Source organism: Puma concolor, chromosome B3 (assembly GCF_028749965.1).
Source record: "Puma concolor isolate L17-30 chromosome B3, mPumCon1.1.hap2, whole genome shotgun sequence".
Lineage (NCBI taxonomy): Eukaryota > Metazoa > Chordata > Mammalia > Carnivora > Felidae > Puma > Puma concolor.
In genome coordinates this window covers 22,976,621-22,996,683 of record NC_141672.1, presented here as the reverse complement: position 1 = coordinate 22,996,683, position 20,063 = coordinate 22,976,621, and the positions used below count along the sequence as shown (strand labels likewise).

The 20,063-nt window shown below is 39.2% G+C and overlaps 1 protein-coding gene across 5 annotated transcripts in view; it reads left to right on the top strand.

The window, feature by feature from the left end:
* TSHR (thyroid stimulating hormone receptor) overlaps window positions 1–20,063 on the top strand; it is a 161,248-nt gene that overhangs the window by 94,005 nt on the left and 47,180 nt on the right. For 4 of the 5 annotated variants that reach the window (XM_086709097.1, XM_086709095.1, XM_086709094.1 and 1 more), the window contains one exon: window positions 19,455–19,529. The exons of the other annotated variant lie outside the window; for it this stretch is intronic. In XM_086709097.1, coding sequence (XP_086565223.1) covers window positions 19,455–19,529 — 75 coding nt within the window. The remainder of the gene's footprint in view (window positions 1–19,454; window positions 19,530–20,063) is intronic. 5 annotated transcript variants of the gene reach the window in all.

Below are 20,063 nucleotides of genomic sequence, written 5' to 3'. Positions count from 1 at the left end.
TCTTTACACCATAAATATCTTACTGGAAAATTCTTTCCCTATGCACTGCATTTTGCTGTCTTCAAGAACACTGAGGCTCAGAATGTTGCTTTTAGCTATGGTAGGCAAGCTTCCATCAGGTCAATCATTACTCTGAAAGTAACTAGAGAAGCAAATCCTCAAAACAACATTCGATTGTTTTCCTCTTGAGGTGTTCTGTGAATTGTAATCAACAACTGAGAGGCTCCGACTGAACAGAAGATTAGGCAATATCATAGGGCTAGTGAATCAAAGATTGGAGTTCAGGACTTATGAAGAAGGAGGGCTCCTCAGTAAACTAACATCCCAAGATTTTAGCTGGGATCCCTAAACAGCTTCATCACAGAAGTATGGAAAATAGATCAACTCTCACAAAGACTAATGCCTGGCTTTGAATCAACAAAAAATAACAAGGCACAGAAAAAAACAAAACAAGAACATATGGGGAAAAAAAGCAGGAGAAGAAAACAAACAACAGAAAATGAGAGGAATTTCAAATGTTAGAGTTTTGGAGTTATTAGGCACAGATCTTTAATTAATAACTATAATTAATATATTCAAAATTTTAAAGACTAGAGAATTTCAAAATAGAATTAGAAACTATAAAAAGGATCATATAGAAACAAGAACTTAAAAATTCAATAACTGAAATAAAATCCAAGCACGAGTTTAACAACAAATTAGACACAGCTCAAAAGAGAATCAGTAACCTGGAAGATTAAGTCAGAAAAATATATCCAACCACAGCGCCTGGATGGCTCAGTCAGTTAAGCATCCAACTCTTGGTTTCAGCTCAGGTCATGATCTCATGGTTCCATGGGACTGAGTCCTACATCAGGCTCCACAATGACAGTGCAGAGCCTGCTTTGGATTCTCTGTCTCCCTCTCTGCCCCTGCCCCACCCCCCCACCTTGTGCTGTCTCTGTCTCAAAATAAAGAAATAAACTTTAAATATATTTATATTTGTATTTATCCAGGCTGAAGCATGGAGAGAAAAAGAAAATAAAAAATATATGGCACAGTAAAAAGTCTGGAATACCTGTAATTGGGTCCCAAAAAAGAAAAGAGAAAGAAGGAGAGAAGCAATATTTAAAGAGAATTTTCTAAAATTCATAAAGGATGTCAAGTCACAGATATAATTACCACAAACCCCAACAGGATAAATACAAAGAAAACATATCAAGGCACGTCATGGTAAAGGTATTAAAAACCAAAGACGATGTGAAAATCACTAAAAGCAGCCAAAGGGGGAAAAACACATATACACTTTCAAAGAAGTAGAAACAGGATTGATAGTTGATCATTCATTCAACAGAAATGATACAGTCTATAAAAGCAATAGAAAGATACCTACGATAAGGATAACAACAAAATTAACAATGGTAAATATCTGCCAATTTCTTCGAAATTGAAGGCAAAAGAAAGACATTTCAAGCAAACAAAAGTTCTTCATATGAAGAACCTACTAAAGGGAATTTTAAGGTTAAAGGAAAATAATGCCAAATAGTTGCCCAGAAGTACAGAAGGAAATGAAAAGCAAGCAATACAAAAGGTAAATATAAATGACACTGGACTGCACAAAACTAAACAAAAAATATTTTTCTGGGTTTAAAATACAGGCAATTCTTGGGGCTCAGTAGGTTAAGCATCTGACTGGCTCAGGTCATGATCTCACAGTTTGTGGGTTCGAGCCCTGCATTGGGCTCTGTGCTGACAGCTCAGAGCCTGCTTCAGACTCTGTGTCTCCCCCTCTCTCTGCCCCTTCCCCGCTCACATTCTGTCTCTCTCTCTCTCTCTCTCTCTCTCTCAAAAATAAGTAAACATTAAAAAAAATTTAGGGGCGCCTGGGTGGCTCAGTCGGTTAAGTGTCCAGCTTCAGCTCAGGTCATGATCTCACAGTTTGTGAGTTCAAGCCCCGCATCAGGCTCTGTGCTGACAGCTCAGAGCCTGGAGCCTGCTTCAGATTCTGCGTCTCCCTCTCTCTCTGCCCCTCCCATGCTCGCACTCTGTCTCTCTCTCTCTCTCAAAAATAAATAAACACTAGAAATATTTTAAATAAATAAATAAATTAATTAATTAATTAATTTAAAAACACAGGCAATTCTTGTGCTGCATGATGGGTGTAGGATCATAAAACTGAATGCTGAAACTATGCAAAGTGATCTTAATAATCAATGAAAAAATTAGGATTGTTTTGTGACTTTTAAAAGTGTTTATCAAAACAGTAAAATCTCCTTTACTGTTGGTTATAAACGTATAGGGAAGGAAAAATAGTACACTGATACTTATTTAGCACACTGTAATTTTAAACTTTAAAATTAAAGTTTACAATTAAAATGTTTTATTTCTTTGTAAAAAAAAATCAAGAGTAGTTTGAACAGTACATGCCTTTTTCTCTTTGCTATGTAACTTACTAGAACATCACGTCAATGTCTTGGCAAATTGTCATTCTTCTTTCTAGGTCTGGATCAGTTTCCAATATTTAATTCTCTGCTCTTTCAATGTCATAAAATATTTCTTACAGTTCTTTTAATTGAATTTTGTTTTTTTAATCAGTATCTTTTCTTTTGGGGCATTTTCATCCTTTCATTCACAACCATTTTGCTCAGTAATGTCAATAATTTGCCCTCACAAATTTCCTGTGATTGAATATCTAGAGTCTCTCAAATAGTGGATGTATCAACATTCACACGCTCAGCTATTTCTTCTATGACTCCATTTACATTCAATTCAAATTTCACTTCCAGCATTATTACATTTTGTTTCTCTGCTGCACTTTTATCTCTGCCGGTCAGTTCCCTCTTTCAATTATCCACTTTTGCAAAATGTCATATGGGTTTACCACTGGAAGGCAAGGAGCCAATACAGCTGCACAGTGTTACTGTTTATAGATGAACTGGATAACAGATGCTTAGTGACTGATGACCAATGACTTTGAAAGAAGTGTAACTGGTCACCTATAATGATACACATCTGTTATGTACATAGTGGTGCATAGACTGAAGAGCTGGCAGCAAAGTTTTGTGCAATTATTCACACAATATATTATGATAGCCAAAATTTGAACCATGTGGTCGGGACCAGATATTATTTAAATTTAACTAAATAATGGTAACTGAATATTATGCATATTGGAACCATGCAAAGCAAGGACTAACTATATCCACAGAATTAAAATACACAATAGCAAATAAAGAATGGGAGGGTTATAAATGGTGTTAAATTGTTCTAAGGTCCAGGACACCTGGGCGCCTCAGTCGGTTAAGCGTCCGACTTCAGCTCAGATTATGATCTCACGGTTCATGAGTTCAAGCCCTGTGTGGGGCTCTGTGCTGACAGCCTGGAGCCTGTTTCAGATTCTGTGTCTCCCTCTCTCTCTCTCTCTCTCTCTCTCTCTCTCTCTCTCTCTCAGTCTCTCTCTCTGCCCCTCCCCCGCTCATGCTCTTTCTGTCTCTCTCTCTCAAAAATAAATAAACATTAAAAAAATTTTTAATTGTTCTAAGGTCCTTGAATTGTATGAGAAATGGTAACAGTACTAACTTGTATTAGACTTTTTTTTTAATGTTTTTATTTATTTTTGAAGGAGAGAGAGAGACAGAGCATGAGCAGGGGAGGAGCAGAGAGAGAGGGAGACACAGAATCCGAAGCAGGCTCCAGACTCAGACCTGTCAGCACAAAGCCTGTCGTGGGGCTCTAACCCACGAACCGCAAGATCATGACCTGAGCCGAGGTCAGATGCTTGACCAGCTGAGCCACCCAGGCACCCCTTGTGTTAGACTTTTATAAATAATGAATACATGTTTTAATCCATAGGGCAACAACTAAAATAATTGTAAAAGAATGGATAACTAACAAGCTAATAGTCGTGAGGAACAGAATAATAAAAATAATTAATACAAAAAAGAGCAAGAAATTAGAATAAAGAACTTCTGCAACAAATAGATTTAACCCCAAGTAATATTTATATTAACTGTGTTAAATGTAAAAGGACTTACTATTCTAGTTAAAATACAAAGATTGCCAGATAGGTTAATAAAACTAAAAATTCAATAGTATGCTGCTTACAAGGGACATACTTTAAACACAATGATATAAAAAGACTGAAAGTGTAAGGATAAAAATATTAACATGCAAACAATAACTAAGAGAAAATTGATATAAATATACCAATATATGTTGACCATGAAGTCTTCCTGTATATAAAAAGGGAAATTGTATTATGATAAAAAGAATTACTATAGACAGATATAATGATTCTAAATTTGAATATCTGTAAGGGCATAGCTTCAAACCATGTAAAAGCAGAAATGTATAGAACTGAAAAAAAAAATAGATAATCCACAATCATAGTGGGGATTTGTTTTAATAGGGTTTTATCTTACAGACTATGCATACCAAAAAAGTAATACTGATAAGAAATTAATAAGGTTTGAAGAACATCATTTGCAAACTTAAGCTTACTGACTTGTATAAAATATTGTACCCAACAATTGCAGAGTACATATTCTTTCTTTTCAAGGACACATGTAATATTTATTAAAATTGACCACATGCAGGGGTGCCTGTGTGGCTCAGTTGGTGGAGCATGTGACTCTTTATCTTAGGGTCTTAAGTTCAAGCTCCACATTGGGTGTAGAGTTTACTTAATTAAAAAAATTTTTTTTTTAAAAATTGACCATATGCAGAGCCATGAAAGCAAGTCTCAATAGCTTACAAAAAATTAAAATCAAGTATGTTCTCTGACTAATAAAAAATGCACTTCTAAATAACCATGGGTCAAAGAAGAAATCACAGTAGACACTAGGAAGCAATTTTAACTTAAGTGACAATAAAAATATGACAAATCAAAACCCATGAGATGCAGTTAAAGTCATAGTTAAAGAAAATGTACGGCTTTAAAAAGACAGATTAAAAATGAAGGCTGACGATAAATTACGTATTTTACGTATCTAGCACAAGAAATTTACAAAGGAACAGCAAATTGAAACTAAAGAAAGTACAATATCCAAGAGAAGTGAGAATCTAGGTCAGTAAGAACAACGGCTTAAATTCAAAACCAAATCTCCAGACTCCAAATATAACGCTCCCTTATTATACCATTTTGATTCTCTGCCCCTCTCCAAAAAAAATCAAAGAAATTAATTTGTGACAAAGCTCCATATACATCCTGCAGCTCTTAAAAGCAACTGTTTTGTTTTTATTGTGGCCTTTTCCTCATAAAGATTCTAGTAGTTAACATTTCTCTTAGAAATATGCATTTTCTCCCTCTGAGGGAAAGTGTTAACTTTGAGGAGGAAAGAAAACTATTAAATACAAAAACTAAAAGGAGGATGAGTTTAGAAATGGATTTTTAAAAGGATATCTCTCTTATGTATATGAGGTCTTAAGAGTCTAACATCTTAGAAAATAGGAGAATAAAACATCTTGCCTTTCTCCAGATCTGCCTAATACATATCTGCAAATGATTTTCGTTGGCACAAAGGAAAAGGATAGTGAAGACTTTTGGGCTCCTACCACCCAAATGCTTAATGCCTTTAGTTTGTAATCATTTATTAAGAAATGACTATAAACAAAGCATTATACTACTTGCATGAGAAAAACAGAGCTAAAGAATCCCTCTCCCTCCCTCCCTCTAAGAATTGAGATAGGAAAGCATGAAACAAAATATCAATACAGAGGGGCGCCTGGGTGGCTCAATAGGTTAAACAGCGACTTGGGCTCAGGTCATGACCTCACCACTTCTGAATCTGAGCCCTGCATGGGCCTCTGGGCTAACAGCACAGAGCCCAGAGCCTGCTTCAGATTCTGTGTCCCTCTCTCTCTGCCCCTCCCCCGCTCATGCTGTGTCTCTCTCAAATATAAATAAACATTAAAAAAATTGTTTTTAAGATATCAATAAAGAATGATTTGTTTCATCTATAAACAGCATAGCACCATCAGCCAAACCTCCCTAGGACTCTTGAGCAGAGAACTGAAGCCCTCTGATTTATTTAGGAAACAGAGCCCTTCATCAAGTTGGATTTGCTACAATATAGATACTGAAGTGTAGATGGCAAATGTCAGTGCATATTGTCAACACTTACTCAAAGGCCTCAGTAAGAACATTAGCAGTTAAAGAACATAATGTTACTCTGTTTCATGGATGTCTTTCCTCAGCTGCCCTCTTCCTCCCTTTCGGCTGTGTGATTTGGTAAATAGGCTGTATGGAAGGACTCACAGCCCATCATCCCCACTTCTAAACGTCCTTTCATTACTTTTTCAAATGTCTCTGCTAATGCACTACATTACTCCTCTGAGCTCACTTCCCACTTCATGCTTAGACTGTACTCTGTGGTAGGAATTGCAATGCTAGAAAATATGCACTAAAATTGTTGGTGACCTAGATCTGGCATTCCAAAGATAAAAAGCTACCTATTCATTCAACAAATAGTTACGTTTAACCCTGTGCTAAAGTTATGCTAAATTACATCTTAGCTATACACAGGATTCAAAACAGTGGATCATTCTTTTTTATTTTATTTGAGAGAGAACAAGCGAAGGAGAGGGGCAGAGAGAGAGGGAGAGGGGGAGAGGAGGAGGGAGGGAGAGAGAGAGAGAATCTCAAGCAGGCTCCATGTTCAATGTAGAGCCCAATGTGGGGCTCGATCCCATCACCCTGGGTCATGACTTGAGCCAAAATCAAGAGTCGGGAGCTCAACCAACTGAGCCACCCAGGTACCCCTCATTATATTCTTACCTAAACCCTCCTCCCTTGGCCTCTGTGATCCCACACTCCTGGTCATCCTCTACCATGATGGCCAGTCTTTCTCATTCTCCTTTCCTGGTTCATTATACTTCCACACTTTTAAACACTGGAGTTCCACGTGGCCAAGTGCTGTGTCTTCTTCTCTTCTTACTCTGTGATTCTCCCCCATGTGACCTTATCCAACTATTCTCAGATTGACATAACTGGTCCAGGCCTCTCTTTTTATTCTTGGGCCATTTACCTTTTGGTCTTGACATCTCCTCTCAGATGTCTCACATGTATGTCACTCCTTAAATGCCCCAAATGAAATCTACCTCTTCCTCCAAAATCCACCACTCCTACGGTATTTGCTGAGGCAGTACATGGCACTTCCATTCATCTTATTGCAAATTCCAGACACCTGAGGGGTATCACTATACCTTCTTTCCTCATCACCCCCCTCTAATCCTTCACCACATACTGTTAATTCTACTACTCTAATATATAAAAAGTATACCCTTTACTCTCCACTGCCATGACCCTTGCTCAAGCCATCATAATTTCTTGCTTGGGATACAGTAATTTCATAGCTTAACTAATCTTGCCTTTTTGGGACCCCTCTAATTCATTTCTGCACAATAGCCAGAGTGATTTTGCTCTTAAGATAAATCCACGGTTTTCAAAGGAAACTTCCAGGCCCAGGACTGCAGCTGATCCCTGCCCACATCTGTCTCCTCATCTCACTCCATTCCTGTGAACCTGTGTTCTTTAATTCCTTGGACAGTCCAAGATCTTCCCCACCTGAAGACCTTCAAATGCTTTTGCCTGTGTCTACCAAGTTTTTTTTTTTGTTTTTTTTTTTTCAACATTTTATTTTTATTTTTGGGACAGAGAGAGACAGAGCATGAACAGGGGAGGGGCAGAGAGAGAGGGAGACACAGAATCGGAAACAGGCTCCAGGCTCTGAGCCATCAGCCCAGAGCCCGACGCGGGGCTCGAACTCACGGACCGCGAGATCATGACCTGAGCTGAAGTCGGACGCTTAACCGACTGCGCCACCCAGGCGCCCCTACCAAGTTCTTTAATCTCGGTCTTTGCCCATTTAACTCTACTGATTATTTATTTTCTCTTCCTGAATATTACTTAGACATACCCTGGATCCTACCCACCCACCCCCCACCTACATTATTCTCCTTGTGAATCCATCGTTGAATCCTCTACAGAACTTATTAAAATTTGTGATTATACAAATGTGTGATAATAGTTTCCACAAGGCAGTGTGTTTTATGTGCCAATCACCTACATCAAACTACAAAGAAACTATCAGATTAAAGCCCCCAAAAGGAACAAGTGGATATATACTGAACACACTCTTTTAAAATAATGAATTGAAAGAGGTCAGTCTGAATTAATAAAAAATCTGATTGATAGAACATTTGGGATATGTGTGTACTGACAGATGTTTAGAAAATGTACTATCTCCCAACACTATGCTAAATGTTCAACACTTCACTTAATCTTTGCACTTCTAAGTAGCTACTATAATTTTATAGTAAGAAAATTGAGTTCAATAACTTTATGTATTTATATATAAAATATATTTTATATAATTGGACCTTGCTTTTATATCCAGTCTGACAATCTCTGCCTTTCAGTTGGAGTAGTTGGTCCATTACATTTACTTCAGTTATTGATATAGTTGAAGTCTGCCATTTTCAATTATTTTCTATTTATCTTCTTTGTTCCTTTATTCCTCCTTTGGCTTCTTTTGGATTAATCAGTTTGTCTTTGCTTTTGGTTTTTAATATTTTATTCTACCTTTTAACTTTTTAGCTCTTTGTAATATTTTTTGTGGTTATTCAAGGGATTACAAAATACATCCTTCATTTAACATAGTCCATCAAGAAGGCTTATCATACCAATGCCCATGACATGTAAGAAACTTAAAATTATTACTGCATTTACCTCTTCCCATCTTCAGTGATATTTTTGCCACATATTTTATTTCTATATATGTTATAAATTCCATAATACATTACTATATTTTTTAAAGAGTTGATTGACTTTTAAAGAATTTAAGTGAAACTAGTCTCTTATATATACTCACATATTTAATGTTCCAGTGTTCATTCTTTCCATTGATTCAATCATTTCTGTAAGTTTGAAGGACTTCCTTTAGCATGTTAGTGTGGTTCTGCTGGCCACAAATTTTGTCAGCTTTCTTTATCTGAAGACACTTTTATTTTACCTTAATATTTAAAAATTATTTTCACTGGGTATAGACTTCTAACAAGGCAATCTGTTTCAGCCCTTTGAAGGTATCTTTCAATGTCTTCTGGCCTTCATTGTTTCTGATGAGTAGTCATTCCTATTCTTATCATTGTTCTCCTATAACGAACATGCCCTCTTTTCTCGGGCTGCTTTTAAGGCTTTATATTCTGGGCTTTCAAAATAATATACCTAGGTGACATTGTCTTTGTATTTAACCAGCTTTTGGTTTTCTGGAATTCCTGGGCCTATGGATTTCTGGTTTTGTTCAAATTTTGAAATGTTTTTTTGGTACATCAATAGATTACGGTGTAAGTGACACCATGCATTTTCAGGCCCAGTTTCTAAGTGAACTGGCAGCTTTCACTTTAGATGCTTGGAGCCTTAAGCCACTGTGTAAACCCTGTTGAAGGCAAGACCATATGGGGAGGCTCTGAATTACTACACGGAGATGGAGAAGGGCCTAGCTGAGCCTAGCTTTCTAGCAATCACCTTCAAAGGGCCAGGCATAGAAGCACAACTATCTTGGACCTCTAGACTGATCCAGACACCAGCTAAATACCAACCAGTGATCCCAGTGGATGCCACATGAAGCAGAAGAAAAGCCCACTTTAGCAATGCTTGAAATCCTAATCCACAAAATTGTTACCCCACTTAGTTTGGGGTAATTTGTTATACGACAACAGATACCCAGAAGAGGTAGCAATTATGTATTAGTTAACAATGGGTAAAAGACATTGAAGATTTGTATAAGAAAACTACAAGAATGGCAGGTTTCTTTATAAGTTATTGAGAGTCCTAAGTGGATTTAAATCAGTTCTCCTGGGTTTTAAACTACCACTGGGGTACAGTTTGGCCCCCAAAGTATACATTTGATAAAGACTTACACCTGTAAAATGATGAAACCTGGTCACTTCTATCTTCTATTTCATGGTTTCAATTGTACACAGATTGTTGCCATTGTTCCCCCTAATAGTAGCAGCCGCAATTACTGAACACCTTTTAAGGGCAAGCACTCTGCTAAAAGTGCTTCATGTATCTTCTCTCACTTAATCTCACTAAGCCTCAGTTTCCACGACACAAACTGAAGATGGTAATACATACTTCATGGGGCTTGTGCCCTAATTTACTCCGCTAAGAAATTTCAGAGTCAGAATTTGAAACCAAGAGTGTCTGGCAAAACCATCTCTCTTCAATTAAAAACAGAAATAAAGAAAAGGCTGCCATTAGAAGGATGTTTTTACTTTTATGTGGATTTTTTAAAAAATCACAATAAAAATTCTATAACTGGGTAGATAAAAATTGTGATTTATGGCAGATAATGTGATAAGATTTAATATTCACTGCTTCATTAAATCGAGTCAAGTGGATTTATTAGGGATTTCAAAAGTACCCGTCTTAGTCCTGATGATTCAATAGTCATGCAATTAATTAGCTATATGCATCATACAGGCAATTTGGAAAATCGCTTTTTTTAAAAGTTTATTGATTTATTTTGAGAGTGGGGGTAGGGGCAGAGAGAGTGGAAGAGAGAGAATCCCAAGCAGGTTCTGTGCTGCCAACACAGAGCCCAACATGGGGTTTGATGCCTGGAACTGTGAGATCAAATCAAGTCAGACAAACTGAGCCAAAATCAAGTCAGACACTTAACTGACTGAGCCACCCAGTTGCCCCGGAAAATCACTTTTATAATGTCCTATTTCTAGTGGAAAAATCTGCTGGCACACTTACATTTTCTTCAATCAGCTTTAAAAATCTGAGGATATGGGGTGTCAGAGTGGGTGGCTCAGTCAGTTGAACGTTGGACTTCAGCTCAGGTCATGATCTCACGGGTCATGAGTTCGAGCCCTGCATAGGGCTCTCCGCCGTCAGCACATAATCTGCTTTGGATCCTCTGTTCCTCCTCTCTCTCTGCACCTCCTCCCACTCACTTTCTCTTTCAAAAATAAATAAACATTTAAAAGTAAATATAAAAATCTGAAGACTTATAAACTCTCTTTGAATTAACATCTATTATTTTTTAATTCCTCAATAAATTAAAAGGTGCATCAACATTATGAATACCACCTTTCAGTTATAGATTATTTTCCCCTTAGTAATGGAATGTTAGTAGTGAAACACTTCATTGATAATTATCAAAGTAGAATAATTAAGATTTCTCTCATTGAAAAAGAATTGATAATTTGGAAAAAAAAATTTTTCTGTGAATTTATAGACTATTAGCAAAAAGTTACTGCTAGCCTAAAAATCAGGACATCAAAAGCTAAGGATCTAGTGTACACCAAGAGCTTTGACAGACTTTATACTTTTTGACCTGGTAATTCCACTTCTATAAATTTTCCCTAAAAAAATAAACAGAGGAGTGAGAAAAAGTTTACATAGAAATCCAGTTGTCTCAGAATTAATTTATAATAGTAAATTTAATAGTAATAGTAATAGTAAATAGTAATAATTTATAATAGTAAAAATTCAGGGGCATCTGGGTGGCTCAGTCGGTTGAGCATCTGACTTCAGCTCAGGTCATGATCTCACAGTCCGTGGGTTTGAGACCCACGTCGGGCTCTGTGCTGACAGCTCAGAGCCTAGAGCCTGGAGCCTGCTTCAGATTCTGTGTCTCCCTCTCTCTCTTCCCCTCTCCCACTCATGCTCTGTCTCTATCAAAAAAATGAATAAACGTTAAAAAAAATTTTTTTTTTAAATTTGGAAACTATTCAAATGGTCATCTAGGAGAATGGTTTAATGTGAAATAATGAGCAACCATTAGGAACCTGTTGTCAAACACTATTTAATGCCAGAGGAAATGCTTTTTACATAATGGTATTTTAAAAACACAAAACATGGGTCACCTGGGTGGCTCAGTCGGTTATGTGTCCCAACTTCAGCTCCAGTCATGATCTCATGGTTCATGAGTTCAAGCCCTTCATTGGGATGTGTGCTGACAGCTCGGGGCCTGGAGCCTGCTTCGGATTCTGTGTCTCCCTCTCTCTCTGCCCCTCCCCCACTCATGCTGTCTCTCTCTCTCTCTCTCTCTCTCTCTCTCTCTCTCACACACACACACAAAAATAAACATTAAAAAATAAAGTAAAAAAACAAAAAATAAAAATTAAGGGTTCCTTCAATATGCACCAATCTTAAAATTAATACTTGATGTTAAAATACTACATGGGTGACTTATGTGATAAAAGCCTATCAGAAAATTTCACCTTAAAATTAATTTACCTAGTTGTTGGTACCAGTTTTCACCTCACTACTGTGCCGCATTTAAAGTATTTCAGGTAACAAAATTATGGCTTTGCCAATGTATACACACCTTGTTTCTAAAGTAGTTAAGTAACTGCTTACTCCCTCCCTATACCTCCCAAAGAATACAGTAAAGTTGCACGTAATAAACGTCCAATAAAATTCCTTTAGTTTTAATGAATCTCTCTCCACTGTGCCCACTAGAGTGAACAGACCTAATCAAAGAGAAAGTGGCCTGCCTCCCACTTTTTAAAAAAATTTTTTCAGTGTTTCTTTATTTTTGAGAGAGAGAGGATGCAAGCTGGGAAGAAGCAGACAGAGAGAGGCAGAGGATCCAAAGCAGGGTCCGTGCTGTCAGCACAGAGCCAGATGAGGAGCTCAAGCCCAGGAACCGGGAGATCATGACCTGAGCTGAAGTCAGACATTTAACTGACCGAGCCACCCATGTGCCCTGTGCCTCCCACTTTTTTCGGAACTACCGCTTCTTAAAAGCAGACTAGAAAAAAATTGAAAATCAAATTGAAGCAAGAGTTGAAAAGAAGCTGGGGCCTGGCCGAGACCTAGGATTTTGGCTATTATTCACATTCGGCTTCTTGTTTTACACACATAGTTTTGCACATTATTGCATTTGTATTTCTTTCGTATTTATTTAGAGAGCAAGAGAGTGAGAGAGAGAGAGGGAGAGAGAGCACGAATGAGCTGGGGAGAGGGGCACAGGAAGAGAGAGAAGGAACCTTAATCTCCGCACTAAGCATGGAGCCTGACATGGGACTCCATCTCATAACCCTGAGGTCATGGACACTTAACCGACTGAGCCACCCATGTGCCCCATGCCTCCCACTTTTTTCGGAACTACTGCTTCTTAAAAGCAGACTAGAAAAAAATTGAAAATCAAATTGAAGAGTTGAAAAGAAGCTGGGGGCTGGCCGAGAGCTAGGATTTTGTCCATTATTCACATTCAATTTCTTGTTTTACACAGTCTTACACATTATTATATTTGTATTTCTTTTTTAATTTTTAATTAATTTATTTTTTTTGAGAGAGAGAGCATGAATGAGCTGGGAAGAGGGGCCAGAGAGAGAGAGAATGAATCTTAATCTCCACACTAAGCATGGAAACTGACATGGGGCTCAATCTCATAACCTTGAGATCACGATCCTGAGATCATGGATGCTTAACCGACTGAGCCACCCAGGTGCCCCTGCATTTGTTTTTCTTAAAAGTTTAACCATCCCAGCCAGGAAAGCTTGTCTTGTCTCCAGACATCTCGTTCCAACTCAGTGTCTGTGCTCCTGCAAGTCTAAAACTGTCTCGTCTCCCGGTCTGCCGTGGTCCCCCTCTCACTTTACAGGTGAAATGCCAAATCAGCTTTATTATTACCCTCAGTTTGTTTCCCAGCTTGGCATGCTTTCTACTCATGAACTAGGGAGGGGAGGGGGTGCTGAGGCTGGACAAATATCTCTAAGGCTAAGGATCACAGGCAAGTACCATGTTCTGATGCCTGGTGAGTAGTTGAGAGGGAAAGCGGGCACAGGAAAATGGAAGGAAATAAGTAGTTGGAACGTTCCTTAATAGTAGAAGGATTTAAACCTTCATTTCTCTTCCTTTTTCTCTCTCTCCCCAACCTGGGAACTCTCTTCTGTCACTTTGCTGATTTCCCATACCGTCTGGGGGTGTACTAAGTGCCTGCCTCAATGTCAGCTGTTTTGAACCAGCCAATTTCTCAGTTCTTTACTCTTATTAAGAATGAACAAATGTTTCTCCGAAGAAAAAGCCCGGAATCTAGTCAGATGATTAAGTAAACCTAATGTATGCTAAAGTATTGATCTGCTGGTTTGTGAAAACAAGGCATTCAGGGCATCACTGTTAACACAGGTCATTTAAATGCCCAGTTTATTCGAAATCCAATGAAGGGAAATGAAACAATAATGAGTATTTAAATTTCTTTTTAGTTCTGGTGGATGATCTCCTTTAAACACCATTAAAAAAATTAAAAATAAAGCAGTATTTAGGGTCACAATTCCTAGGTTAAAGACCCAGGGTTGCCTCTGTGTAACAGGAGATTATGTATACCCTTGCTATACGTGTCTTCATTGTTTTGTCTGAAAAATGAGGATGATTGTTACCTGCTTCATTTAGGTCAGCTCTCCCACCCCCTCGCTGGTAGAGCTATCCTGAGTGATAAGTATACTCAGTCCCTTATTACCCTTTAAATCTCCAAGGCTGGGCTTTTGTAATCAGTGAGCTTCAAGATCCTCAAATATTTCTCTTCACATCTAAAAAGCCCCACTCCATAGAAGAGCATTCTAGAAGATTGAAGCAGCTGATCTGGCACTGGAGATATATTTTTTAAACTTTTATACAGAATATATATTCCTTTGCCTTTTTTTAATTTGGGGAGTTTTTTGTATGCTTTTTTTTTTTTTTTTTTACGTTTGTTTTTAATTTTGAGAGAGACAGAGAGAACACAAGCAGGGAGGGGCAGAGAGAGAGAATCTCAAGCAGGTTCAGCACAGAGCCTGACATGGGGCTCAAACTCACCAAACTGTGAGATCATGAGCTGAGCCAAAATCAAGAGTTGGACCCTTAACCAACCGAGCCACCCAGGCACCTCGTTTCATTTTTTTTAATTTTAAACATAAAAAGTGAAAATTACATATTCCTAGATTCCAGAACTATCTACCAGCGATGACCACAATTAACACTGTACTCTGTATTTAAAAAATTTTATTGATGCTTATTGTATTCATTTGGGCAGGCTAATTGCGGTAAAAAATAGACAAAAATAAAACTACGTTAACAGCCCTAAGATAAGCGGAGGCTATTACTTGCTCCTGGGACAGTCCTGGGTGGAGGAGAAGGTGGGCAGTCAGCCAGGGACCCAGGCCACTGAGCCGGGGACACCGCCATCTCCAGCTTTTGTTCAGACTCACTCTGGTGTCCTCTCTATTCCAACCTGCTGTGACGCAATGGCATACATGTTTTCTTTCTGTTGGTGTCCCCAGCTTCCCAGCAACATAGTCGCCTCCTGCACTGTTTGGCTGAAATTGCGTTTAACGCAAAATTGTGTGATTCAAGTTCACTCTCCCAGGCATGCTTGGAACTCATTCAAATTCGGACTCCTCCTTCACCCTCTTCCTCTTATCAGAGGTTCAAGAGTGCTTACCTCCACTCCTCTCTGCTTTCTGTCTTTGAAAAGGTTATGCCAGCTGCATTCGCTTCTCACATCTGTCTCCATCAGCTAAGCTGGCAGTTCGTGCCCCTCCCCCTTCTGTGCTGCAGCAGGGTTTTTATTTTTTCTAGTTTTGAGGTATAATTGACATGTAACACTGTGTAAGGTGAAAGCGTACAATGTGTTGATTTGATGCATTCGTATACTGCAAAATTATTACCACCATAGCATTAGCTAACACATCCATCCTGTCATATAATTGCCATTTCTTTTTTGTGGTGAGGACATTTAAGATCTCTCTTAGCAACTTTCAAGTACATTAGCATGCTGTACATTAGATCCCCAGAATTTGTTAATCTGATAAATAGATGTACGCTTTGACCAGTATCTCCCCATCTCCCCGTCCTTCCCCAGCCCCTGGTGAGCACCACTGTAGTCCCTATTTCTCTGAGTTTGGCTTTTCTATTTTTATTTTTTAAGTTTATTTATTTTTGAGAGAGAGAGAGAGAAAACAAGCGGGAGAGGGGCAGAGAGAGAGGAGACAGAGAATCCCAAGCAGGCTCCGTGCTGTCAGCACAGAGCCCAACAGGGGACTTGATGTCATGAACCTGGAGATCATGACCTGAGCCAAAATCAAGGAGTCAGATGCTTAATAGATGCAACTACCCAGGTGCCCTGGAATTTGGCTTTTTTAGATTCCACATATAAGTGAAGTCATACAGTATCTATTTATCTTTCTCTCAGCAAAGATTTTATTTTTTTTTTTAAGTCACTTATGAGCATGATCAGCTGTCTTCTTACCTCAGAAAGTGGCTTCTTTTCCTTGATGTTTTCTTGAGGTAACTCTTGTCTGTCTGTCCCTTTTTGTACTCTTAGATTTCCCCTAAGAAATCCACCTCTTTTGTCTCTCCCCACGTCTCCTTGCAGCCTCTCCCACCGCTTTCTGCCCTTAGAGCCGTCAGGTAGCTTCAGCCTCATTTAATCAGCTGGAACCCACAGCAGTTTCTCCTTTCTCTAGCCACTACCCCTAAAGCGGCTTCAGCTGGCTGGCTGCCTTGCACTGTGGCTCTCTCTTGGGGCACTCACTCAAGTGCGACTTGTTCAACAGTACTCTCTCATGGAGCAGCTTTCCAGACTGCAAACCACACTCAGACAGTTTGCAAACTCTCCTAACTCATTTACATCTGACTGACAGCAGTTCGAACCCTTCTCCCCAAAAGGAAAGCTCTGACAAGGAGTTTATTGCTCACCAGAGAGAGAGAGAGAGAGAGAGAGCACTTCCACATGGAAGCATCTAAAGTATCTTTAGAGGGACACGTGGGACAACTATGAGATTGTGCAATGCGGTAGCCAAGTATCCCAGTTTACCCAGGGCGGGCAGAGCTCCAGAAATACAGGGCTTTTAGTTTCAAACCAGGACAAAATTTTATATGTACTTAAAAGTGGGCCTTTCTGGGGGCACCTGCGTGGCTCGGTCGGTTAAACCTCCACCTCTTGAGTTTGGTTCAGAACATGATCTCATGGTTAGTGTGTTAAAGCCCTGCATTGGGCTCCGTGCTGGCAGTGCACAGCCTTCTTTGGATTCTGTCTCTCTCTCCCTCTCTCTGCCCCTCCCCAACTCACACACTCTCTCTCTCAAATAAATAAACTTTAAAACAAATAATAAATAAAGTGGTTCTTTCCTGGGCATTTCGGTGGCTCAGTTGAGCATCTCACTTTGGCTCAAGTTATGATCCTGCGGTTCCGTGAGTTCGAGCCCCACATCAGGCTCACTGCTGTCAGGGCAGAGCCCTGCTTCAGATGCTCTGTCCTCCTCTCTCTGCCCCTCCCCCTCTTGTGCTTTCTCAAAAATAAACAAACATTTGAAAATAAATAAATAGAGGCACCTGGGTGGCTCAGTAATTTAAGCCTCTGCCTTCAGCTCAGGTCATAATCTCATGGTTCATGAGTTCAAGCCCCACGTCGGGCTCTGCACTGAGTGCAGAGCCTGCCTGGGATTCTTTCTCTCTCTCTCTCTCTGCCCCTCCCCCACTTGTGCTTGCTCGCTTGCTCTCTCTCTCTCTCTCTCTCAGAGTGAATAAACTTAAAATTTTTTAAAATAAATAAAGTGGTTCTTTCCATGTAGGATCAGGATCTTGATTTGGGGGTAAGGGGTTTCAAGAGTCTTGGGATATAAACTATTGATGCTTTCTGTTGAAGCACTGATGTGTCTTTCAAGAAGTTCCAGTAATGAGCAATAACATTATCTGTCTCTGCAAAATTTATGCTAATGAATACAATGGACCAGTAAGTTTATCTTAATAAGACAGTGAGCTGAGGTGGGGTGAGGGGATGGGTAGATGGTTTCTGTTCTCAGAGTTAATTCTATCCTCTCTTTCCCAAGATATGTCTCATACTCAACATCCTTAGTGAAATATCAAACCTAGTGTTTTGTTGTTGTTATTGTTGTTGTTTTTAAATTTGTGTGAACATTGCATCACCTCCAACCTCAAGTCTCTGATGTCTGTTCTAGCTTTCAGTCCATTCAGGAGCATAACATAGTAAAACTATTGTTCACAGAGCCTTCACTGTGTGCTCGGCTACATGTCCAACCCCTCACAGACATTATTTAATTTTCACAAGAGTCTTCTTAAAAATGTGCTATTATTATCCCTATTTTATAGATGAGGAAACTATGGCTCAAAGAGGTCAAGACACTTGTCCAAGGTCATGTAGCCAGAAAGAAGAGGCAGAGTCAACAGTTGATCTGAGTTCCACCTGAGTACTCAGCAATAAGAAGGAGCAAAGCACTGACATATGCTGTGATGTGTATGACCCTCACAGACGGCATGCTAAGTGAAAGAAGCCAGATGCAGAAGACTACATATGTATAATTCATTTATATGAAACATCCAGATAGGGCAAATTTAGAGGTAGAAAGCAGATCAGTGGTTCCTAGCCATGGAGGACGGGGTGGGAATTAACTACAAATGGGCATGCAATCACTTTTGTCCTTGACAGAAATTGACAGAAGTATTCTAAAACTGGGGTATAATGGTGGCTGCACAATTGTATAAGTTTGCTACAAATTACCTAACTGTATACCTGCAATATGTGAATTTTATGAAAATTCTTCCTCTGTAAAACTGTTAAGAAAAAGTCCAGGCCAGATGCTAGGTTGTGACTCTCTACCAGTGGTTGTTCTAGTTGTTACTTCTAGTTGTTTCTATCAACAAGTGGATGCACGTTCCTTTAGGTGCCTTAGGTGCCATTCCCTAGGGGAAAGGATACAGGTCTTACTGGGTTCTTCTGTCCTCTTCATATAAGCATAGGGAGTGCCTATAAACTCTTTCAACCAATACACATGTGTTGAATACAGTTAATTTTGCCAATGAGAACCTATTTCTAACAGTCAGGAATTTCACTAATGCTAACTATGCATTTTGATTGGCATGTATATAAACCTTACTATGTGAGTTACAGACATACATGATATCACACCACATGTGCTGAAGTCTTAAATTACTGATATAGAAAAATAAACTCGAGTGAACGGCTGAGACACTACAACCACGACCTCTGAAGTAGCAACTGACAGAAGGAAGCTCTCCGCTCTTATTGCCTTGCTGTCATCCATCATTTAATCTGTTCAACTTCCCAACCCAAGGCCAGGATATGTGTGCTATTAAGAATAAAGATATCTGTCCTCAACGGCCATTGGAGGGGCTTTTCTTTTCTATTTAAATATAAAAAATTTGGTGGGGGCGGGGGAAGGATATGAGACTGCAGTTAAGAGAAAGGTCACCCATAAATTCAGATGGACTGAAACTAAGCCAATGATGGGGAGGGCTGAATAGTTATTGTGTCCCTGGGAGGAGCCAGGAGGAGCTTGTTGTTGATGGGGCTGATTCCTGGCAGAGACAGTTCCTGGGGCACCACGTAAATGTGTATTCTTCTCATGAACATTTGTTAACTCTGATTCGTATTGCTTTATCTTTGACAAGGACAGAAATGGACGTATTACTGTGAATGTGTTTCTTGTAACTCTTACAGAGAGATTCGGAATACCAGAAGCTTAACTTACATCGATCCTGGTGCCCTAAAAGAGCTCCCCCTCCTGAAGTTCCTGTAAGTATTAACTTCTACCCCATCCTATCCCCACCCTCTTTTTCTAAAGAGAGTTATAATGCTGTTGCCAGCCAGGAGTCTCCCTAGGATGCTGTGGGCCAGAGCCATTTTTGTGGTATATGGCCTGAAACAAATCACATCCTGTGATTTACACCCCAACCTTTCCCATCAGGGAAGGTATCAGGTGAAATGATCCACATTTGAAAAACCTATTTAAAAGTCAGCACATAATTCTGGGACCAAAGACTTAATCCAAGAGACATGAGGAAGAAAATACCCTTAAATGGAGTGTAACAGAACAAAACAAAACAAAAAACTCTGAGAGGCCATTGGTCAATTTTCTTAGGAAATGGGTACCACAACAATGTTAAAGTGACTGTCACAGAGAAAAGAAAAAGCCACAAAGGGCAAAATCTAATCTCTTGGAGGTTGGGAGGACAAAAATGGAGGAGACAACACTATTGCTTTGCTTTGGTGACACCTTATGAGCTAGATATAACCTATTTGAGAGCAGGGACCACAGCACTTTTTCTC